General features: G+C 43.1%; 1 protein-coding gene across 2 annotated transcripts in view; it reads left to right on the top strand.

Moving 5' to 3' along the window:
* Window positions 1-21,387, top strand: part of COPA (COPI coat complex subunit alpha) — a 46,719-nt gene extending 25,332 nt beyond the window's left edge. The window contains exons 11-33 of one of the 2 annotated variants that reach the window (XM_080647898.1): window positions 1,945-2,095; window positions 2,998-3,064; window positions 4,247-4,322; window positions 6,216-6,298; window positions 6,968-7,107; window positions 8,131-8,216; window positions 8,327-8,465; window positions 10,701-10,863; window positions 10,966-11,112; window positions 11,871-12,060; window positions 12,181-12,276; window positions 13,458-13,546; window positions 14,189-14,312; window positions 15,089-15,178; window positions 15,353-15,462; window positions 16,439-16,513; window positions 16,660-16,728; window positions 17,459-17,595; window positions 17,836-18,022; window positions 18,111-18,221; window positions 18,545-18,706; window positions 19,569-19,763; window positions 20,031-21,387. In XM_080647898.1, coding sequence (XP_080504024.1) covers window positions 1,945-2,095; window positions 2,998-3,064; window positions 4,247-4,322; window positions 6,216-6,298; window positions 6,968-7,107; window positions 8,131-8,216; window positions 8,327-8,465; window positions 10,701-10,863; window positions 10,966-11,112; window positions 11,871-12,060; window positions 12,181-12,276; window positions 13,458-13,546; window positions 14,189-14,312; window positions 15,089-15,178; window positions 15,353-15,462; window positions 16,439-16,513; window positions 16,660-16,728; window positions 17,459-17,595; window positions 17,836-18,022; window positions 18,111-18,221; window positions 18,545-18,706; window positions 19,569-19,763; window positions 20,031-20,090 — 2,747 coding nt within the window. In that variant the 3' untranslated portion in view covers window positions 20,091-21,387. Of the gene's footprint in view, window positions 1-1,944; window positions 2,096-2,997; window positions 3,065-4,246; window positions 4,323-6,215; window positions 6,299-6,967; window positions 7,108-8,130; window positions 8,217-8,299; window positions 8,466-10,700; window positions 10,864-10,965; window positions 11,113-11,870; window positions 12,061-12,180; window positions 12,277-13,457; window positions 13,547-14,188; window positions 14,313-15,088; window positions 15,179-15,352; window positions 15,463-16,438; window positions 16,514-16,659; window positions 16,729-17,458; window positions 17,596-17,835; window positions 18,023-18,110; window positions 18,222-18,544; window positions 18,707-19,568; window positions 19,764-20,030 lie in introns of both variants that reach the window. The other variant, XM_080647897.1, reaches the window with a different exon arrangement.
* The last annotated feature ends 697 nt before the right edge of the window (window positions 21,388-22,084 follow it).

Genomic DNA, 22,084 nt, shown 5'->3' with positions numbered 1-22,084 from the left:
TGCTATATGGAGGTTTGCACAAAGTGTTAAGAGAACACAAGAAGGCATGTCTAAACGTAGCAGTGTGAGAAAGTACTGCACGTCCTCAAAAATAATATCATGCCCTAACCGGTTTGGCTCAGTGGATAGAGCGTCGGCCTGCGGACTGAAGGGTCCCAGGTTCGATTCCTGTCAAGGGCATGTACCTGGGTTGCGGGCACATCCCCAGTAGGGGGCGTGCAGGAGGCAGCTGATCGATGTCTCTCTCTCATCGATGTTTCTAACTCTCTATCCCTCTCTCTTCCTCTCTGTAAAAAATCAATAAAATATATTTAAAAAAAAAAAAAAGAAAGAAAGAAAAGTTCCCACAGCACACACAACCAAAAATTCAATTCATGCAAAATTTCGTTACTAATAAAAATTATTTTAAAAAAAATATTTTGTTCAGCATACTATCTAATAAAAAAGAAACATGCAAATTGACCATATGTCCACAAGCCACGCCCATCATCCAATCAGGAGTGAGTATGCAAATTAACCCAACCAATATAGCAACGGCCACAGAGCTGGAGAGAGCAGGAGGCTTGGGTTGCCTCTGGCAATGGAGGAAGCCAAGCTTTCCACCCGCCCTGGCCTGCCCTGGTCTCTGCTCAAGGCTACAAAGTTTCAATTATAGAAGATAGATAAATCCCAGATACCAGGGCCTCCACTTGGGTTGCCGGGGGGCGTGGCTGGCCTGCAAACCACCACAGGCCCCTCACCCAGGCCACCCCACGCCCCAAGGGAACCCCCACCCTGATCCAGGACACCCTTCAGGGCAAACCAGCTGGCCCCCACCCATGCACCAGGCCTCTATCCTATCTAATAAAAGAGTAATGTGCAAATTGACCATCACTCCAACACACAAGATGGCTGCCACAAGATGGCCAGCAGGGGAGGGCAGTTGGGAGGGACCAGGCCTGCAAGGGAGGGTAGTTGTGGGCGATCAGGCCAGGAGGGGAGAGCAGTTGGGGGAGGACCAGGCCTGCAGGGAGGGCAGTTGGGGGCGATCAAGCCTGCAGGGGAGGGCAGTTAGAGGTGACCAGGCTGGCAGAGGAGAGAAGTTGGGGGCGACCGGGCCTGCAGGGAAGGGCAGTTAGGGGGGACCCAGGCCTGCAGGGGAGAGCAGTTGGGGGGGACCAGGCCTGCAGGGGAGGGCAGTTGGGGGGACCAGGCCTGCAAGGGAGGGCAGTCAGGGGTGACCATGCCTTCAGGGGAGGGCAGTTAGGGGTGACCATGCCTTCAGGGGAGGGCAGTTAGGGGTGACCAGGCCTGCAGGGGAGGGTAATTAGAGGCAATCAGGCTGGCAGGGGAGCAGTTAGGCATCAATCAGGCTAGCAGGGGAGTGGTTAGGGGGTGATCAGGCTGGCAGGCAGAAGCAGTTAGGAGCAATCAGGAAGGCATGCAGGCAAGCAGTTAGGAGCCAGCAGTCCTGGATTGTGTCAGGGATGTCCGACTGCTCATTTAGGCCCGATCCTATCGGGATCGGGGCTAAATGGGCAGTTGGACATCCCTCGAGGGGTCCCAGATTGGAGAGGGTGCAGGCTGGGCTGAGGGACACCCCCATACCCCACGCACAAGTTTCGTGCACCGGGCCTCTAGTTTTGTTATAATGTTAAGATGCCATAGGAACTTAACTTTTGTTTGTAGCAATTACCTTATGATAAAGTTGGTTTTATTATACATTGTTTTGCTTAAAGTTGCAAAACCTATCAACCATGGACTTATGTATCAGGGAAGGATTCACAGAAATTTGTTTGAATAAAAAGTCCAAGAATCATGATAATTTAGGCAAATAAAGGATGCATTTAGATGTGTTAACTTTGTTTTTAGCATACATATATAATCCTTATCCTTGTGTTTCTCCTGTTTCCAGCTTTCTTTCTTGCCTTCAGCTAATTATTTCCTCTCCTCTCTGTGCCCCAGGCCATGACGGTGGCATGATCGTGTTTAAGCTAGAGCGGGAAAGGCCAGCCTATGCTGTTCACGGCAATACGCTGCATTATGTTAAGGACCGGTTCTTACGTCAGTTGGATTTCAACAGCTCTAAAGACGTAGCTGTGATGCAGTTGCGGAGGTAAATCAGACTTGTTTCTTCACTTCAAACCGAACTCAGTCCTTGTAACATCATTTTGGATCTCCTCTCCTGTCACAGATTGAACCCCCATTGGCTGAGACTGTCCAGTTTAAACCCCAAGACCTGGTGGACAAGGAGATAGCCATTTGGGGAATGGAAGTTCCCCTGTTGAGAATGCTAGTGACCCTGTGGGCAGGAAATCATACTGCCACACTTTGCCAGCTCTCTTGCATACCAGAGAAAGCTTCCTGGTAGAGAGTAGCCCAATTTGATGACAGACCTTGTTGCCTTTATTTGGCATATCTATAACTCTTCTTTGCTTTCTAGCAAAATACGTGGAACTCTAAACCAGATATATGTCTCTGGAAACGCTTTAACTCTGAAGATATAACAACTTCTGGGATGCCTGGCAAAAGGAATAGTCCTCTTTGAAAGCCAGCTGCATCATCACGCTGAAACATTCATGGTGGCAAACTTTGGCATGAGGGCTTGATAACAACCCTCTAGCGTGACTACAATAAAAAGATGGGTTTATATGAACAGGAGAAATTAACCAGAGACAAATCGCATGTTACTCTGTGGTGTCCACTGCTATTATGTGTTGGAATTTGTATCCAAGGCAAACCAATCCTATTTATTACAGTAGTGCTAACCCAGCCTTCTGTTGAATAATTTGACTTGTAGTAGGGTTTGCTTTTTTTAAATACTGTTTGCTCGAAGCTGAGATAGGGAAGTTCCCAAACCTTAAGGGACCGAAGAGAAAAGATGCACTATTTATTTACTTTTGTTCCTGGTTATAAAAGTGACAAGTATATGTGTAAAGATTAGATAAGTAAGAGGTGTAGGAATAATTCTTCCTTCTACCCTTACTCCTCTTTCCTATTTTCTCTATATATTTCTAGTGGTTCCAAGTTTCCAGTGTTCAATATGTCATACAATCCAGCAGAAAATGCCGTCCTACTGTGTACAGTAAGTAACCATCGAGTGCTCCTAGGGCCTCCCCATTTCCCATAGGTCTCTTTCTTGTGCCATAGGAATCTCTAATGTATTCTTAGAAGTTATTAAATGGTCATTTTGAGAGAACTAACACAAAACAGAGGCTCAAACCAAGTAGGCTTCAGTTGTCATAAACATGTTAAGGGTTTGTGAACTTACATCTTTCATAAGGCTAATTAATGCCTTCTCAGCTTTATGGAGCATCAAAATGAATGACCCAAACCATTAAAAGTAATTTGAGAGAATGTTTAAGGTTATACCTTAGGAAAGAGAGGTCTTATTGTGATCCCTCCATTTGCATGAAAATAATAGAGCTGACTTGGAGAGGAGTTCTTCTCAAGGCAGTTGCCTTCACGGTCATCAAGTAGAATCATCCTCATTTCTTGCCATACTATTCAAAAAAGAAATGGTATTCTGATTTTAGAGCCCTGGTTGCCAAGTTAACAAAATGAGACCTGTCTTTCCCAATATGACTTCTAGTGTCTCATCCAGTCCTTTTTCTTCTTTTTTTAAAAAATATATTTTTATTGAGTTCAGAGAGGAAGGAAGAGGGAGAAAGAGATTGAAATATCAATAATGAGAGAGAATCATTGCTTGGCTGCCTTCTGCATGCCCCACACTGGGGATTGAGCCCAAGCCCATAACCCAGGTATGTGCCCTGACCAGGAATCAAACCGTGACCTCTTGGTTCATAGGTCAACACTCCACCTAAGCCATGCCTATCCAGGCTCCAGTTCTTTTTCAATATCTAACAGTCTCATATTTTCCTCCTGGCAATTTTCTTTAATGTCTTTTCTTTTATGTCTTTTTTTTCCTTCAAACACACTTTTAAGTTGATGAGTATACTTAGTTGGGGCACTGAAATATTGGGGTCTTAGTCTGTTAATTTGTGGAATAGAGAGCAGTCCTTGTTTTCATTCAAGTAATATCTGCGTCTTTGGAGGATAAAAGAAAAATGAAGTGACAGGAATGCTGAGTTATTTGGCAACAAGCCCGGTAAGTTTTAGCTATGGAGACATTCAGATGCCATCAGGGTGAAGGGTGAGAAAAGTATAGTTTCATGTTGATGTCTGTGTAGTCATACTGTTTTCTCTATCAGAATCAACTAATAGCTTGGGTGCCTCTTACTAATAGTTTAATTTTCCTCTTCTACAGAGAGCCAGCAATTTAGAGAATAGTACCTATGACCTATACACCATCCCCAAGGATGCTGACTCTCAGAACCCTGATGGTATGTGTTCTCTTTATTCCCCAACTCTACTTCCAGCTCTCCCCTCCCACATCATCCCTCCTCTTTGAATTTTTCACATTCCATCCTCGGGCTGTGGCCACATCACTCATGGCTGTGGCAGGTGGCACTGACAATTGCATCACAGGCGACTATGGTGTGAAATATTCATGTTCCGCTTCCATTTTATTACTCCAGCTAGATATATATATTTTATAATTTGGTTATTAGAAACTCTCCATATTCTCTTTGAGCACAGCATGTTATCCTAGTTTATTGTCAGCTGATATGACTTTCACCCTGGTAATTTCATTTATTTAAAATGTGGTTCCAATCTTGCAATGTCTCATCCTGGGACTAGGGATTTAAGCTCCCCATCCACATCCAGATCTGCTTTGCTTCCTTTTGCTTGTCAAAAAGATGAGCCTGCTAACAGCCCCACATTCCACCAGGGATCCCAGGATCCAGCTGAGACCCCTGCCTACCTCTTCCATCACCACCATATCTTGTTGGTGTCCTTACAATTAGGACTTGCTGACAAAGCATTGTCAGAATAGATTTGAGTCTTTCTAATGCTCCTGTCAGTGCACTTCCTCCAGTTGTTTTATAGTCAGGTTTATTCCTCAGGTCCTCACTCTTACTAGCATACTTTCATGATAGTTTAGACCCCATCAACAAATTCTGAGAAATATTTTTCTAGCTATGTTCTTATTGTGGGTGCCACTGTGTCATTATCTCTTAAGTGTGGTTATGGCAAGAAAAGAGAAAGTCTATACGTCTTGAGTATTCATAAAGCAAAGTCTCTTCTATAAATTAATCAGTTAAGCCATTTTTGACTGAATTTTGTGATTTGGTCCCTTCCTACTCACCCCTTGCTTCCTCTCCACACCACCCCCCCCCCAAGTGTTTACAATGAATTGAGTTTAAGATACCTTAGCTTTGTCTTGCCATTTTTATTTTCTCTTCTCCATCTTTTGAGGGAGATGATAATTAGTAAAGAAGTAAAGGTGCATTCCAGTGGTAGGCAGCAGAGAGGAAGAAGAGCAAAAGCCTGGGTAGTGAGGTTCCCAGGCTCCTGGAAAGTGAGAGCGTTGGCTGTCCTAAGAATTCGTTTTGTAAAGAGCCCCCTGCCCCCGCCCGCAGGTGCCAGAGATGTACAAAGCAAGGCTGGCCAGCACATTCTGTCCAGTTTTCTGCTGATACTAACAGATCCAAGAATATTGCTGCACTCTTTGGTGTATCTTTCTTGAAGTTTTCCAGAGAGTGGAGTGCCCTGCAGAATTCTAATCAGCCAGTGAAATGTTTGGGAACTGAGGAACATTTTGTAACTTTCTTCAGAGTAATGAGAATGATTGATTGACGTCTTTGGAGCAAGAACTTGGTGCTAAATACTGCCCAGCATAGATTTTGTTGGAGTGCTCTGCCCCACCCTGCTCTATTAGGAGGTCTACATTTGCATGTTAAAAGCAGCAGAGCAGCTGCATCCTGGGGAGGAGGCTCAGTCTCTACTGCAGCTTGTTGAGATAGGAGAGCCTATGACACTGGCAGGCTGCTTGCAGTGTGCCAACAGCTTGGCCAGCGAGGCCCTGCTCATTAGCTTGATGGAGTGTGCTGTCTCCCAAGATGGGCAGTCCTTCTGCCAGTACATGGTGTTGGCTGAAATGCAGTCACTTGGCCTAGAGAAAAGAGGCTTGGCAGGGGTAGAGGTTGGAGTTTGGAGGGGACTGGTGGGAGAAAGTCACTGACAACAGCCCCCGGTTATGGCTGAATTAGTTATGAAGCAGCTGAACTGGCAAAGCCAACATGGCAGCCAGACTGGCAGCTCCATGGCACCTGACTCTGTCACCTGCCAGTGGCTCACCACATGCTCCCGCCCTTTGGTTTTGTTCTTCTCAGCTCCTGAAGGGAAACGATCCTCGGGCCTGACAGCTGTTTGGGTTGCTCGAAATCGGTTTGCTGTCCTAGATCGGATGCACTCAGTGAGTCAAGACTAAAAGGGGAACCTAATTTGGGGAGTATGATAGCAGTGGCTTTTGTATTGCAGAATAAAGAGCATTCCCACCCCCTTACTCTCCCCTGAGCAGCTCTAATCCTTGTGTATCAGCTCTACCTCTATCCTTAGCCCTATCCCAAAACTCCTGTGGAAAGATGGCCTTAAAATTGATTTGATTAGGTTACTGTGGCCCTGAGCTTAAGAACCAAGCTAAAGTCACTCTTGACGACATCAAATTTGAAAAAGGTGGTCTGGATGAGGAGTTGACCTTATCCTACTACCTCCATTGGTACTTAAAATGTAATAGGCCCTAAACAAAATAAACAAAGCTCTCTCAAGAAAATATTTAACAAATTTAAGCTCAGAAATACTATTTTCTTTCTTCGGTTGATTGAGGAATTAAGACTTTATTGGACTTCTCAGGATATTTCCTTTAAAGAAAAAAAAAAAAACACAGCAGAAAATAAAAAAAGCTATCAGGGCCCTTGGAGAGAATCTTGGTTGGAAAGTCTACCAAGACTGCTGATTGACCTGGAGAGGAAGAAAACACACAAAGCCTCATTTATTGAAGCTAAGAAACAATGGGTGAGGGACATGGTCAGCTGTTGTCATTTTATATACACACACTTCTCTTAAGCTCCTTCTGTCATTTCAGCTTCTGATCAAGAATCTAAAGAATGAAATCACCAAAAAAGTTCAGGTGCCCAACTGTGATGAGATCTTTTACGCTGGCACAGGCAACCTCCTGCTTCGAGATGCAGAGTCCATCACACTCTTTGACGTGCAGCAGAAGCGGTAATGTGTCAGGTGCCCCTAAGCAGACAGGCGTGTAGTGGGGGAGAGTAGACGTCTCTAGTGGGAGCTTTTTTCCCCCAAGTGAGTTTGCCTCTTGGCTTGATCACTCCTTGTGCTATGATTCCAAGCTGTGTTTCTCCTCTGTGACTCTCCATCCTGTACATATGCATAACAGTATAACGAGGGGCTTATTTTTTTTATTTTTTTTAATATATTTTATTGATTTTTTACAGGGAGGAAGGGAGAGGGATAGAGAGTTAGAAACATTGATGAGAGAGAAACATTGATCAGCTGCCTCCTGCACACCTCCTACTGGGGATGTGCCCGCAACCAAGGTACATGCCCCCGACCGGAATTGAACCTGGGACCCTCAGTCCACAGGCCAACACTCTATCCACTGAGCCAAACCAGTTAGGACTATTTATTTTTATTTATTTATTATTTTTAATTGATTTCAGAGAGGAAGGGAGACGGAAAGAGATAGAAACCTCAATGATGAGAGAGAATCATTGATCAGCTGCCTCCTGCACACCCCCTACTGGGGATGGAGCCCGCAACCCGGGCATATGCCCTTGACTGGGAATCGAACCCGGGACCCTTCAGTCCACAGGCCGATGCTCTATCCACTGAGCCAAACCGGCTAGGGCAGCTTATTTGTTTTTAGAACATCAACCTGTACAAATAATGCTCTTGGGATTTAGAATGCTAGGGACTCAGGGATGAAAAATGCAGTTTCTGTACTTGAAAGAGCTTATAGTCAAATGGTAAAAACAGACATATACAAATCCCTAATAATGGAAATAAGGCCATGTATTATTACATTAATGAGGGAGTTGAAGAAGGAGGAAGTGTACAATGTGAGCTAAAATGTTTAAGTCACTAAGCTACAATACAGAGAATGTCTCTTTGGTACTCTTTAAGAAATTGAAGTTTACATTAATTTGGAGATGGGAAGAAGGTAGGTCTTAACCTGGGACAAAGGAATCGGGTGTACTCATGTTTGCCCTTCTCTTTTGGTCCCAGAACTCTGGCATCTGTGAAGATTTCCAAGGTGAAATATGTTATATGGTCAGCAGACATGTCCCATGTAGCTCTACTGGCCAAACATGGTAAGTCTTCATTATATCCACCCTGATGTGGAAACCAGTCCTTCTCTCCCTATCCCTGCAAGTCCACTCACCCTATCTAGCAGAGCACTCATCCCCTTTGCCTCTTACAGCCATTGTGATCTGTAACCGCAAACTGGAGGCTCTGTGTAACATTCACGAGAACATTCGTGTCAAGAGTGGGGCCTGGGATGAGAGTGGGGTGTTTATCTATACCACAAGCAACCACATCAAATATGCTGTCACCACTGGGTAAGTCACTTATCTAAGATACAGATTGGGAGAAGGTGGCTTCTTGAAATCACTGTCCTGTCTCAAGAGATGTAACTGAACTCCTCCCTGAATTTTCTTCATGGAAAAGCTTTGTCTAACATATTAGACATACATGTGCTAGGGGCATCCGAACATTCTTTGTTCCACTCTTTTAGAATTGTGAAATACGACACAAATATAGAAAGTTACACAGATTTTATAGAGCGAGAATAGCAAGTAGTTATGTAAACATCTGTACAACTGCTGCCCAAGTCAGGAAATAGAACAGTGCTGACACCCCAGAAGCCCTTTGCCACATGGTCATTATTGATGACAACCCCTTCATTCTCCACCCAAAGATAACACTATTCTGACTTCTATGGTCATTTCTTCTTTGCTTTTCTTCGTGATTTTACCACTCAGTTTGTGTCTTAAAATAATGTCTTAATTTTTCCTGGTTTTGAACATCATGTAAATAAAATCATACTGAATATATTATTTCATATTTTGCTTTGTTCAATATTTTGTTTAAGATTCATTCATCCATGATGTAGCTCTAATGTTATTTATTTTCATTGTTGTATAATATTCTATTATATAAATGCAACCACATTTTATCAGTTCTACTCTAGAGGAATATTTGAGTGATTTCTAGTTTTGGGCTATTAGGGGACAGTGTTCTTTTAAATATTCTTTTACATGTTTCTGGTGCACATGCACATATATTTCTCTTAGGTATCTACCCAGAGCAAACACTGCTGGGTCACAGAGTATGCATATCTTTACATTTACTAGGTAATGTGAAATTGATTTCCAAAGTGGTTGTACTATAAAAGTTTCCTTGCTTGTCATCTTAGCCAGCACCCTCCTTTGTCAGACTTATTTTTGTTTAACCTAGTGGGTGTGTAACAATATCTCATTGTAATTTTACTTTGCTATTCTCTGATTCCTAATAAGATTAAGCAACTTTTCATTTGGCCATCCATCAGGATTTCCTCTTCTTTGAATTCCATTCACATCCTTTCTTCTTTTTTTTAACGAGTTATCCTTGATCATTTGTAGGCGTTCTTTATATACACTTGACCTTTGAAAGCTGTGGTTAGGACCACCACCCCCCACGAAGTTGAAATTTCTTGCTTAACTTTTGACTTTCCAAAAACTTAACTACTACCAGTAATAGCCTACTGTTAACAAGAAGCCTTACTGATAATGTAAATAAGTTGATTAACACATATTTTGTATGTTGTATGTATTATATACTGTAGTCTTTAATAAAGTAAATTGGAGAAAAAATTTTATTTAAAAAAATCAAGGAGGAGAAAATACATTTACAGTATTTATTGAAAATATCTTAGTAACTAGACCTGCGTAATTCAAACCCATGTTGTTCAAAGGTCAACTGTATTTGAGTATCGGTCTTTTGTCAGCGCTCTGTATTACAGATATCAGGATCTCTCCCATTCTGTGGCATGTCTTTTGCCTCTCATCATGATACCTTTTAATGAGCCCAAGTTCCTAATGTAGTTGAATCTGTGAATCTTATCCTTTATGGGTTTTGAATTTTTTGTCCTATTTAAAAACTCGTTATTCACTCCAAGATCATAAAGGTATTCTTTATATTCTCTTGTAGAATTTTTATAGTTTTGCCTTTTATAGCCTGGTCCATCTACCTGAAGTTTATTTTTGTGTATGGTTTGAGGTATAGGGGACTCAGTATATGCACTTAACACTATAAATTATCCATCAAATATTATGTTAGTTATACCTGTAAGTTTTAATTTTATAAACTTTTTCTTTTCATTCAGTTTAAAATATTTTATGTTTTTTATCATTTCTGTGTGTGTCAGAACTCTTCACATCTATCTCTCGTCTACTTTCTCATATACCTTATAAGGAAGGAATTAATTATCCATAGTGGCCTAGTGATTATATATCAGAACTTCAGTTAGGTCGGATTCCTATTGCCATGTCTGTTAACTCCTAAATTAATAGTTTATGAAGAAAGATCACACTCTTTGCTCTATCTTTCCCACTTCATAATAAAGAATAAAATAAATAAGCATGGCATTTATTTCTGCTCTATTTTGAATCACTTCCCATCTATACCATTGTGCAAATGGCACCGGACAAAAGGGTAATGAGAAGATAAAAGGCTGTGTCTAGGCTTGTTCCATTTCTTTACAGGCTGGATTTTTCCCCTGCTCACTGAAAGTTGTGCTCTCTAACTCCTCTTAGGGACTATGGGATCATTCGAACTCTGGATTTACCCATCTATGTCACAAGGGTGAAGGGCAACAACGTATATTGCCTAGATAGGGAGTGTCGTCCTCGTGTGCTCACCATTGATCCTACCGAGTTCAAGTTCAAGCTGGCCCTGATCAACAGAAAATATGATGAGGTATGAAAGAAGAAAACATGCTAGGAGTATTGAGATGGGAAGCGCTCCTCTTTTCCTATAAGTAATCTCTGTTTCCTGCCCTACCCCACCCCAAATGTCTAGGTACTGCACATGGTAAGAAATGCCAAACTAGTAGGCCAGTCTATTATTGCTTATCTCCAGAAGAAGGGCTATCCTGAAGTGGCACTGCATTTTGTCAAGGACGAGAAAACTCGCTTTAGTCTGGCACTGGAGTGTGGAAACATTGAGGTGAGAACAATGTGGTTATAAGCTCCATATCAATGTGGAGAAGGTAGGGTTAGGGTGGCATTGGGAAGGCATTATTCTGGGCTTGCTTCTTTAGCAAGTATAATAGAATTTGGGGTTTTTTTTTAGTTGTTAGCTATAACCATCTTTCTGTTGCTATTTGCCCATCTCTACTTTTTCCTATCTGCTTCTGCCACAGCACTTCTATTGATTTCATGCTCAGTCTGAATTCAGAAAATTTAGAATAGGGGCAAGATAGCATGGGATTAGAAAAAATCTACTTTCTTGACAATTTGACTTGCTGATTGGCTGCTTAGATGAAAGAGTACTTATTAAATGTTGGACCCTAGAGTCTGTAGGCATTATTTTTTAAATGGGGAGAGGGCTTAGGAAGGTAGACTTTTCAGTTTAGAACTTCCTTCTTTTATTATTTCTTCTGTCTTTCCTAAAGCCCCTGTGGATCTTCAGACTTGGCAAGTAGGAAATAACATAGCTAAGAAAGATTTGGCTCTGTGGAATCAACAACTGCTAAGAAGTAATTTTGTAAAAACTAAATTTCTGATGACAATGTGATGTAATTCTTCTATCCATGGCTCCATAGGGGTTATATTTGTTGATAGGATTTCCAATACAATTAGACTGCAAGTTAGGTGTGATTGAAAGTTCCTTGGGAGATTTATTTAGAGGCAAACACTGACTGTAGTCCCTGGCTTGGAGCCACAGTGCCCATCCTGTTAACTCTAACCCTGAGGCTTCTTTAGATTGCTCTGGAAGCAGCCAAAGCACTGGATGACAAGAACTGCTGGGAAAAGCTGGGAGAAGTGGCCTTGCTACAGGGGAACCACCAGATTGTGGAAATGTGTTATCAGCGCACCAAAAACTTTGACAAACTTTCCTTCCTATATCTTATCACTGGCAACTTAGAGAAACTTCGCAAGATGATGAAGATTGGTGAGGCCCCAGAAACTAAGGATGGGAAGAGGGGTCCTTGGGGGAAAGAGGAAGCTAAAGAGGAGAGAGAGAATTTAAGAGAGAAGACCTAACTTGGTGTCTCTTACTGACTTGGTACAGCTGAGATCCGAAAGGACATGAGTGGCCATTATCAGAATGCCCTGTACCTGGGTGATGTGTCAGAACGGGTGCGGATCCTAAAGAACTGTGGGCAGAGTAAGTATCTATCCAGACTCACCTGTTCCTTTGGGGCCTTAGGAAGTATTTTCTCTTCATGGTGAGTTATTCAGGTGTAGTAGAGAGGCATTTGCCTTCATTGTGCAGTTTTTCAGAAGAGACAATATGCTCCTACCATGCTCAGAGACTTTCTTCAAAGCCAAATGGAGGTACAGCCAGAATATTCAGTCTGTCCAAGCACTCTTAGGAAAATACTTAATAGTCATGGAGGAGTTAGAAGTTGTAAAAGGTCCTGGAGCAGGCACCCTAGTTAATGCAGTTGGTTAGATGCCATTGGAATTTTATTCTTTTAATTCAATTCCAGAGGTTTTGCTCAATTATTTTTTGTTTATATATTCAAGAGATATTTTTTAAATGTCACTATATATCAAGCATTATACTAGCATGTGAGATACATCAGGGAACAAGAAATGTACAGATGTGGTTTGGACCAAGGTGCTAGCAATGAAGGGGTGAGCAACGGTCAGATTTAGTGTATAAAGGTAGAATCAGCATGGTTTATAGAAGGACTGGATGTGGGATGTTTAACAGAGGAGTTAGCAGTGATTCCCAGGTTCTCATCAACATTAATGATAGATCTTAAAGATAAGCAACTGTATTAGTTATCTGTTGCTATGTAACAAATTGCACCCAAACTTAGTAGTTTAAAACGACAAACGTTGACTGTTTTCATATGCAACATGGCTTAGCTGGGTGCCTTTCTCAGTGTCTCTCATGAGGCTCAATCAGGGTGTTGGCCAAGGTTGCAGACATCTCAAGGCTCACATGGGGGAGGATCCGCTCCCGCACTCACTACATGGCTGTGGGCAGTCCTCAGGTCCCCACTGGCTGTTGGCTGGGAGATGGCATTTTTCTCCTTCTCCATAGTGCAACTCATGACGGCTGGCTTCCCTCAGAGCAGGTGAACAAGAGAGGGCACCCAAGAGGGAAGTCACAGTATTTGTATCCTAATCTCAGGATTGATACCTCATTACTTCTGCCATGATGGTCTATTCATTAGAAGCAAGTCAATAAGTCCAGACCACTTAAGGGGATGGGATTATGCAAGGACTTGAATAACTAGAGGCAGGGATCACTGGGGAGGCATCTTTGAGTCTGCCTACCCACAGCAGCATTCACTTGGAAATGTACCTGAACCACAAAGTCTGTTTTCTCTACAGAGTCACTGGCTTATCTCACAGCTGCTACCCATGGCTTAGATGAAGAAGCTGAGAGCCTGAAGGAGACATTTGACCCAGAGAAGGAGACAGTGAGTCTTTACATGAGTGTCTCTGATTAACTCTGAAATCTTCGGACGTTTGTGTTCTTTTTTAATCCTCACCCAAGGAATGAGGATATTTTTTCCATTGATTTTTAGAGAGTAGAAGGGAGGGGAAAGAAAGAGCGAAACATCAAGTGAGAGACACATCAATTAGTTGCCTCCCACACTCGCCCTAACCAGGGGCCGGGATCAGGTCTGAAACCCAAGTACGTGTCCTTGACCAGAAATCAAACCCATGACCCTCCAGTGCATAGGCCGACGCTCTAACCACTGAGAAACACAGGCAGGATTTGGGACATTTAAAATATGTTTTTATTGATTTTTTTTTTTTTTTTTTTTGAGAGAGAGAGAGAGAGAGAGAGGAAGGGAGAGGGATAAAGAAATAGAAACATTGATTGGCTGCCTCCTGCACTCCCCCCCTACTAGGGATTGAGCCATAGCTGGACATATGCCCTGGCCAAGAATTGAACCCGTGATCTCTTGGTTCATGGGTCGACACAGAGCCACACCAGCCAGACAGTCTTGGGGCATTTTAAACCTACAAATGTCACTGTCCTACCTGAGGACCTATAACCATCCCCTACATGATTCCTGAGAGTTGTTTGCTTTTAACCTTCTTCTACCTTTCAGATTCCAGATATTGACTCTAATGCCAAGTTGCTCCAGCCACCTGCACCTATCATGCCATTGGATACCAATTGGCCCTTATTGACGGTGTCCAAAGGGTTTTTTGAAGGCTCCATTGCCAGCAAGGGTAAGTGCTCACTGCTCCGATATCGTTTTTGGGGTTTGTTTTGTGGAGAACTGTCCTGGGGAGTACCATCGGCTCTCCTCTCCTTTTCATCTGTCCTTTTTTCTGTATGAAGCCTCATGGAGCACTGAGATGCCAGAGTTACGGTACACAGTGTTTTAAAATCTAAAAAACATTATGAGATCCTTAACATTTGGAAAATAGGTGGGAAAAAAGAGAGATGTCTTAGTCTATGCTTCTAACAACCACTACTAGCATTTCGGTGTATTTCCTTAGGTTTTACCATATATATAGTATTCTCTCCATTCAGTATTTTATCACTCATGACGTACAATGTTAAAAGTACAAATTCAGCTCCCTCAAATTCTGTCATGTGGGTATATGCAGATGTGTGCCGCCATATCCACCCTTAATTCTCCTCCTGTCTTCTTGGATATGTCTACTAAGTCATTTCTCCTGACTTACAGCTTAAATAGATCCTTAGGCATTTTGCTCCCAGCTCTGCTCTTTGCTCCATCTCCTCTAACCAACCCTATGTCCTCGATTAAGAGGCAGTTTTTGGTAGCTGGAAGGCCAATTGTTTCTCTCGTTTCTGTTCCCTCTCTCTGTGAAACCTACTACTGAAAGCATAATTTATATATTATAAATAATGAACAAAAACAGTAAGGAGATAGAACCCTATCACCTGCTTTTGTAAGGATTCAGCTTGTCTGCAGAGGAGGCCACATCTCACACTTGCCTGACTATAACCAGCTTCTTTTTGTCCTTTGCCTTTGCAGGGAAGGGAGGAGCACTGGCTGCTGACATTGACATTGACACTGTTGGTACTGAGGGCTGGGGAGAGGATGCAGAGCTGCAGCTGGATGAAGGTAAGAATACTATTCTAGGACTGGTTCTGAGCACATGCGCCCCCTGGAGTGGGCTGTGGGCAGTTCTGCAGGGTTCCAAACCATGGGACTAATAAGGATCTCAACATTTTGCTTTTCTTTGGCTAAGATTTTGTCACTACAAAGATCTATTCTGAGCTTGGGCTTTCCTTACAGATGGGTTTGTGGAGGCTACAGACAGTTTGGGAGATGACGCTCTTGGGAAGGGACAGGAAGAAGGAGGTGGCTGGGAGGTAGAAGAAGATCTGGAGCTCCCTCCTGAGCTGGTATGTGGAATTCTTACCCTTGTAAAGTTCTCACTCTTGTCCCTGTGGAAGCCAGTGGCCTTATTGCCCTCCCCACCATCACCACCCCTGTCCTGAGGTCCCCAAAAGGAAGGGGGTCTACACCCTCCTAATAGGATGCTTTATCTCCCATTCTATATAATAAAGAGGTAATATGCAAATTGACCATCATGCCCTCACACAAGATGGCCGCCCTTATGTGGTCACAAGATGGCTGGCAGGGGAGGGCAGTTATAGGTGATCAGGCCAGCAGGGGAGGGCTGTTGGGGGGGACTAGGCCAGCAGGAAAGGGCAGGTAGGGGCAAACAGGCCAGCAGGGGAGGGCAGTTGGGGGTGACCAGGCCTGCAGGGGAGGGCAGTTGGGGGCAACCAGGCCAGCAGGGGAAGGCAGATGGGGGCTACCAGGTCGGCAGGGGAGGGTAGTTGGGGGCGATTGGCCAGCAGGGGAGGGCAGTTGGGGGCGATCGGACCGGCAAGGGAGCAGTTAGGCGTCAATCAGTCTGGCAGGGTAGTGGTTAGGGGGTGATCAGGCTGGCAGGCAGAAACGGTTAGGGGCAAGCAGGCAGGCAGGCAGGCAGACGAGCGGTTGGAAGCCAGCAGTGCCAGATTGTGAGAGGGGTGTCCCAGATTGGAGAGGGTGCAGGCTGGGCTGAGGGACACCCCCCAACACCATGCACGAATTTCGTGCACCAGGCCTCTAGTTTGAAAGAAAGAAGAAGGAGATAATCAGGGTTATGCCAGTAGCAGCTTATGAAAAGGCAGCAAGCTTTTTGTCAGCAAGCTTTTGGTATATAATTTTGTTACTTGTGAAGCTGCTCCTATTTTGAGTGTCTTCCCACAACCACAACCCCTCCTCTCCAATAGAGACTGGGAACAAGGTACCAAGCTCTGTTAAGATTTATCAGGACAGAATGCTTGAATGGCTTAAAAAGTGGCTCACTTACTGTTTTTCCCCTAGGATATACCCCCTGCAGCTGGTGGGGCTGAGGATGGGTTCTTTGTGCCCCCCACCAAGGGAACCAGCCCAACTCAGGTAAGCAGGGAAACAGCCTGTGGGGATGAGTGTTTCTGAGCTGGCTATCACTGATTGATGTGTAAGGAGTATTGATGCAGAGTAGGATAGTTTGGGAAGAGTAAGAACAAGATTTCACTTGGCTTGGGTTTTCTGTTTTTTTTTAGATCTGGTGCAATAACTCTCAGCTTCCAGTTGATCACATCCTGGCAGGATCTTTTGAAACCGCCATGAGGGTAAGTCTTAAAGTAACTTTGGCTTTTGTTGAGTGTGTCTCAACCAGAGTCCCAGGGAGATGGTTGACTCACCTTAACCAAATGGAAATTATCCCACCCACAAGGGCAGAGGCATGTATTTACCATGGAAACCCTTGGTCTTGACTGAAGAAACTTGTCTCATAAGGCCTTCCTCTTACCTGCTTTCCATTTGGCTTAGTCATCTCCTAGGTCAGTGGTCGGCAAACTCATTAGTCAACAGAGCCAAATATCAACAGTACAATGATTGAAATTTCTTTTGAAAGCCGAAAACCAACTTCTGCGTATGGGCCATGAAGTTTCAATCGCACTGTATGTGCGTGGGCCAAAGAGCCACATGTGGCTCGCGAGCCACAGTTTGCCGACCACTGTCCTCCTTCCAGCCATCTTCCACTCATTTTATAGCCTGCTTTCTGGCTCACATCAGTGAAGTAAGCATCCCTTTATGAACAGGTATATGTTTTGAACACTAAGCATGTGTTCAGTAGCAGTGATAACAGCCACCACAACTGCAACAAATAACATTTATTCACTGTGTGCCAGGCACTATCCTAAATGCTTTAATAGGTATTATTAAATGAGGTAGGTCCTATAAGTAAATGTAATTTACTGATGAGGAAACGAGTACAGAGAAGTACCTTGCCCAAGGCACTTGGTTTTTAAGTGGTGGGTAGGACAAAAATCCTTATGTTTCTTGCTTGCTGTATTTCAGCTCCTTCATGACCAGGTAGGGGTAACCCAGTTTGGCCCCTACAAGCAACTATTCCTGCAGACCTACGCCCGAGGCCGTACCACCTATCAGGCTCTGCCCTGCCTGCCCTCCATGTATGGCTACCCTAATCGCAATTGGTAAGGCCCCTTGTTCCTGACTTTTATCTGTTCCAACATGGTTTAGATATTTCAGGTGGCAGCTTCAGGGACAGTCACAATTTTCCAAAGCTGGGGTTTCCTAATAGGAAAGGATTTTTGGCTTGGCACTCTACGAGGTTTGGTTACTGCTTTCACAGTGATTATGTTGCCAGAATAAGTAGTCGAGTCCCAGTGGGCTCCTAATTATTGTCTATCTTCTTCCTACTTTTCCATGTGTAGGAAGGATGCAGGGCTGAAGAATGGTGTACCAGCTGTGGGCCTGAAACTTAATGACCTCATCCAACGGTTGCAACTGTGCTACCAGCTCACCACCGTTGGCAAGTTTGAGGAGGCTGTGGAAAAATTCCGATCCATGTTACTCAGTGTGCCACTACTTGTTGTGGACAATAAACAGGAGATTGCAGAGGTCAGGAGGGGTCTGCTACTTGTCCTAGTCACAGGCACCCCCACATTCTTGCCTCTGTACCATGATCTTCCTTTGCCCCTTCCTTCAGGCCCAACAGCTCATCACCATTTGCCGTGAGTACATTGTGGGTTTGTCCATGGAGATAGAAAGGAAGAAGCTGCCTAAAGAGAGTCTGGAACAGCAGAAACGCACCTGTGAGGTAAGATCTGTGGCCCTCTGAGCAGTAAAGCTGTTTGCTTCCCTTTTTCCTCCATTACGTCTGAATTTTTAAATTTCAAACCCAGATCTCAATCTGGGGAGTGAGAGAAATTTGGTCCCATTTCTGTGAGAAGAGAATGTATTTCTGCACTCTTCTTCCTCATCTCATCTGTCTTCCATACCTAGGAAGCAGAAGACTTCCCTGCTTTATAACCAGTCCTGTTTTTATTTGTGTGGTTTTTTTTAATGCATGTGTACCAGCTATGCATGACCCATCTCAACAGTAGCATCAGCCTCTCATGTGTTCCTCTTTCTGTCCACCAGATGGCAGCCTATTTCACCCACTCAAACCTGCAGCCTGTGCACATGATCCTGGTGCTGCGGACAGCCCTCAACCTCTTCTTCAAGCTCAAGAACTTTAAAACAGCTGCCACCTTTGCTCGGCGCCTGTTGGAACTTGGCCCCAAGCCAGAAGTGGCTCAACAGGTAGATAGGAACTCCGTCAGTGAGCATAAAAGAACCAGGTCTGCTCTTACATGGAGGGAGTAGTAGACCAAGGCCCTTGCTGCTGAAATAAAGCACAGAATGATATTCAACAAAAACAGCCACAAATTTTTACTCTTTTTACTTACTGGCATGGGTACCTCCTTTTGTTCCTGGAAACTGAACTAATAACTTATTCAGACATGGCGCCAGTATGAGAGTGACTGGCAACCTAGAATAGCTCCACTGCACCTGAAAATAACCCTATGCCCGACCTTAAGCTCCAGATCTCCCAATACCACCACCACTAACCTCCACATATATGTCCCATTGTGTTCTCCAAAAGCATTCTTGGGCAATGGAAGCCAGTTCTAACTCAGGCCTGACCCTGATAGTTCTCAGACTTGGTAGAGGAATATGGGTCTAGACCCAGGGAACTTCTTTGGTGTTGAGAAGGGAAAAGCCTGATACCACAGGAATGGTAATTGTTACCCCTTCAGATATGTCCTGCACAGAGGATGTATTCCGAATTCAGTGCAATTTCATCCTGCACCAAAGAAACTACTAAACCATAAAGATGAGAATTTGAGTTGTGTGAAGCTTTTAGTACTCTTAAATAAAATATTCCTGCCGAAACCGGTTTGGCTCAGTGGATAGAGCGTCGGCCTGCGGACTGAAAGGTCCCAGGTTCGATTCCGGTCAAGGGCACGTACCTTGGTTGCGGGCACATCCCCAGTAGGAGGTGTGCAGGAGGCAGCTGATGGATGTTTCTCTCTCATCGATGTTTCTAACTCTCTATCCCGCTCCCTTCCTCTCTGTAAAATATCAATAAAATATATTAAAAAAAATTCCTTCCCTCTCTTAGACCCGGAAAATCCTGGCAGCCTGCGAGAAGAACCCCACAGATGCCTACCAACTTAATTATGACATGCACAACCCTTTCGACATCTGTGCTGCATCTTATCGGCCCATCTACCGTGGGAAACCAGTGGAAAAATGTCCACTCAGTGGGGCCTGCTATTCCCCTGAATTCAAGGGTCAGATCTGCAGGGTCACTACAGTAAGTACTGTCCTCGAGAAATGCATCTAGGATATTGAGGGAAGGGCGAAGAGAAGAAGCACAGTGGTCCTTTTTCTCCTGTATTTGCCCCTACCTCCTTGAGGCAGTATCCTGGGTAAAGCTAGAACTTCTCCCACTGCTCTTTGTCATTCACTAACAAACAATAACGAAGCACTTTACTGTGCTTAGGGAAGAGTGGAGCAAGTAAGCTTTCTAGGCGTCTCAACCTCTCAAACTCCTAACTTTTTCCTGTTTCCTCTTCCACAGGTGACAGAGATTGGCAAAGATGTGATTGGTTTAAGGATCAGTCCTCTGCAGTTTCGCTAAAGCCCCCTTTGTGTGTATAGGGTCAGTCATCATATTCCCCTCAGCCTCCACCCCAAACCCAAGAATTAGTCTTTATGTCCTAACCTGTTCCTTAACTACCTTTCAAATAGACATTTACCTTTCCCTGCCCTAAGATCAAGTGTTCTTTTCTCTTGTTCTATGGCTAATAAATGTCTAAGCTTGACTTTTTTTATTTTTTGTCTCTGAGGACCTTTCATTCTCTCAATCTTACCATTGTGGTCACAGTTGGACTTGCCTTCCCAGCTTAGCTCTCTCAAGAAACAAATGAAAATGCAGTGGTGAACATTTGTTTAGTAAATTCCTTCAATGTTAATCCTTTTCTTCCCTACTACCTTTATATCCTTTTTGTTAGAAAGGAGTGGGATGTAATAAATAAGATCGCATCTTTTACTCCATCACAGCAAACTGTGCTCATGGAAGAGTGGAGCAAGCCATCCTGCATTTTAAACTTCCAGGCAGGTACCCTCTCTGTGCCCAGAAATTTAAAGTCTGAAAAGAGACTCTCCGGTTTTCCAAAAATGCACGCCACTTTTTATTGATTTGTTTTTTTTATAATCATTGTTCTTATTTGTTGTTTCTCACACTAAATAAAGTAAATTACTGCGAGAGTTCTGTGGCTTCTTTCATGTTCCTACTTACTCCGTGCAGCTGCCCACCAAAGCATATCTTTCCTTATATAACTACTTTACATGAGGAAGAGAACTAGGGGAGAAATAGGGTAATTACAAAAGGAGTAAATACCCATTGTTTAAAACAAAGCACACATTTTTCATAGGATATATTAAATTGCTGTGAGAATGGTGGAAAGCAAATAGCTCCCCTGTTCCATTATTGACTGCAACGTTTTGTCTGTTATTAATTACAGCCAGTATTTATTGAGCACCTATCATGTCTGTCTCTGTTCTAGATGTTTTATGTATAATATAATATGTAAGATTAATTAGAGATAAATACATTAAATTAGGATGATTACAGTGCTGATAAAGTATTTTGCTTGCTATGTGCTAAGACTGAGTAGAATAACATGCTGTGTCTTTGATTAAAATATGTATCTTTTTGCCCAGCCGGTGTGGCTCAGTGGATTGAGTGTCATCCTGTGCACCAGGAGGTCACTGGTTCAATTCCTGATCAGGGCACATGCCCAGGTTGGGGGCTCGATCCCCACTGCGGGGCATGCAGGAGGCAACTGATCAATGTTTCTCTCTCATCAATGATCTATCTCTCCCTCTCCCTACCTCTTTCTCTAAAATCAATAAAAACATATCTTTTAAAAATTTGTCTTTTAAAAAAGAGCTTAGTCCTTTATATTTTTTTAGCTTTTATGAGTTGCTTTCTTAAACAAAGTATCCCCAAACTAAGCCTGCCTTATTTTGGTAACACTTTCTCAAGTTATAAACATGCTTTCTGTAAATATATGCAAGTTGGTAATAAATTTTGGCCAAAAAAACTTTTGTAACTGTAAAAATTAAACTACAAAATTTACTTTGCATATAAACATAAACATTATTCTGAACTCAGGGATATGAAAAAAGTGAGTTATCCACATTTCTTAAAGCTTATGGAACTGGGGAAACAAAATGGATATATGTGAAATTATTGTGAATATCAGGCAAGAACTTGAAATTGGTCAATAAACAGTGGAGAGCCATTATGTCATTATTCTAAAGTGCTATAAAAAATGCTGTGAATTACTGTTTCAAAACATTGTTCACTATACATTAGAAAGGCAAGAGGTGAGTAAATACTGAGATGAGGTGTTAGGAGTATCAGTAGTAAAACACAGAAAAGCAGAAGCAAGTTTAAGAAATAATGCAAAAGAAGATCCATGCTTGCTTGTTTTCAACTCCATCATAATTTTCTCAATTACCATCTAGTATTTTCCTTATTAACATGCTTATTTACCACATTAATGAAAAGCCAATAGAAATGCCTATTATTTTTTAATCATGTGCTTGATATAACTATAGTCATAT

This window comes from Plecotus auritus, assembly GCF_963455305.1.
Source record: "Plecotus auritus genome assembly, chromosome: 12".
NCBI classification, from domain to species: domain Eukaryota; kingdom Metazoa; phylum Chordata; class Mammalia; order Chiroptera; family Vespertilionidae; genus Plecotus; species Plecotus auritus.
The sequence above is the reverse complement of the archived record's forward strand: the minus strand, read 5'-3'. Positions and strand labels throughout refer to the sequence as shown.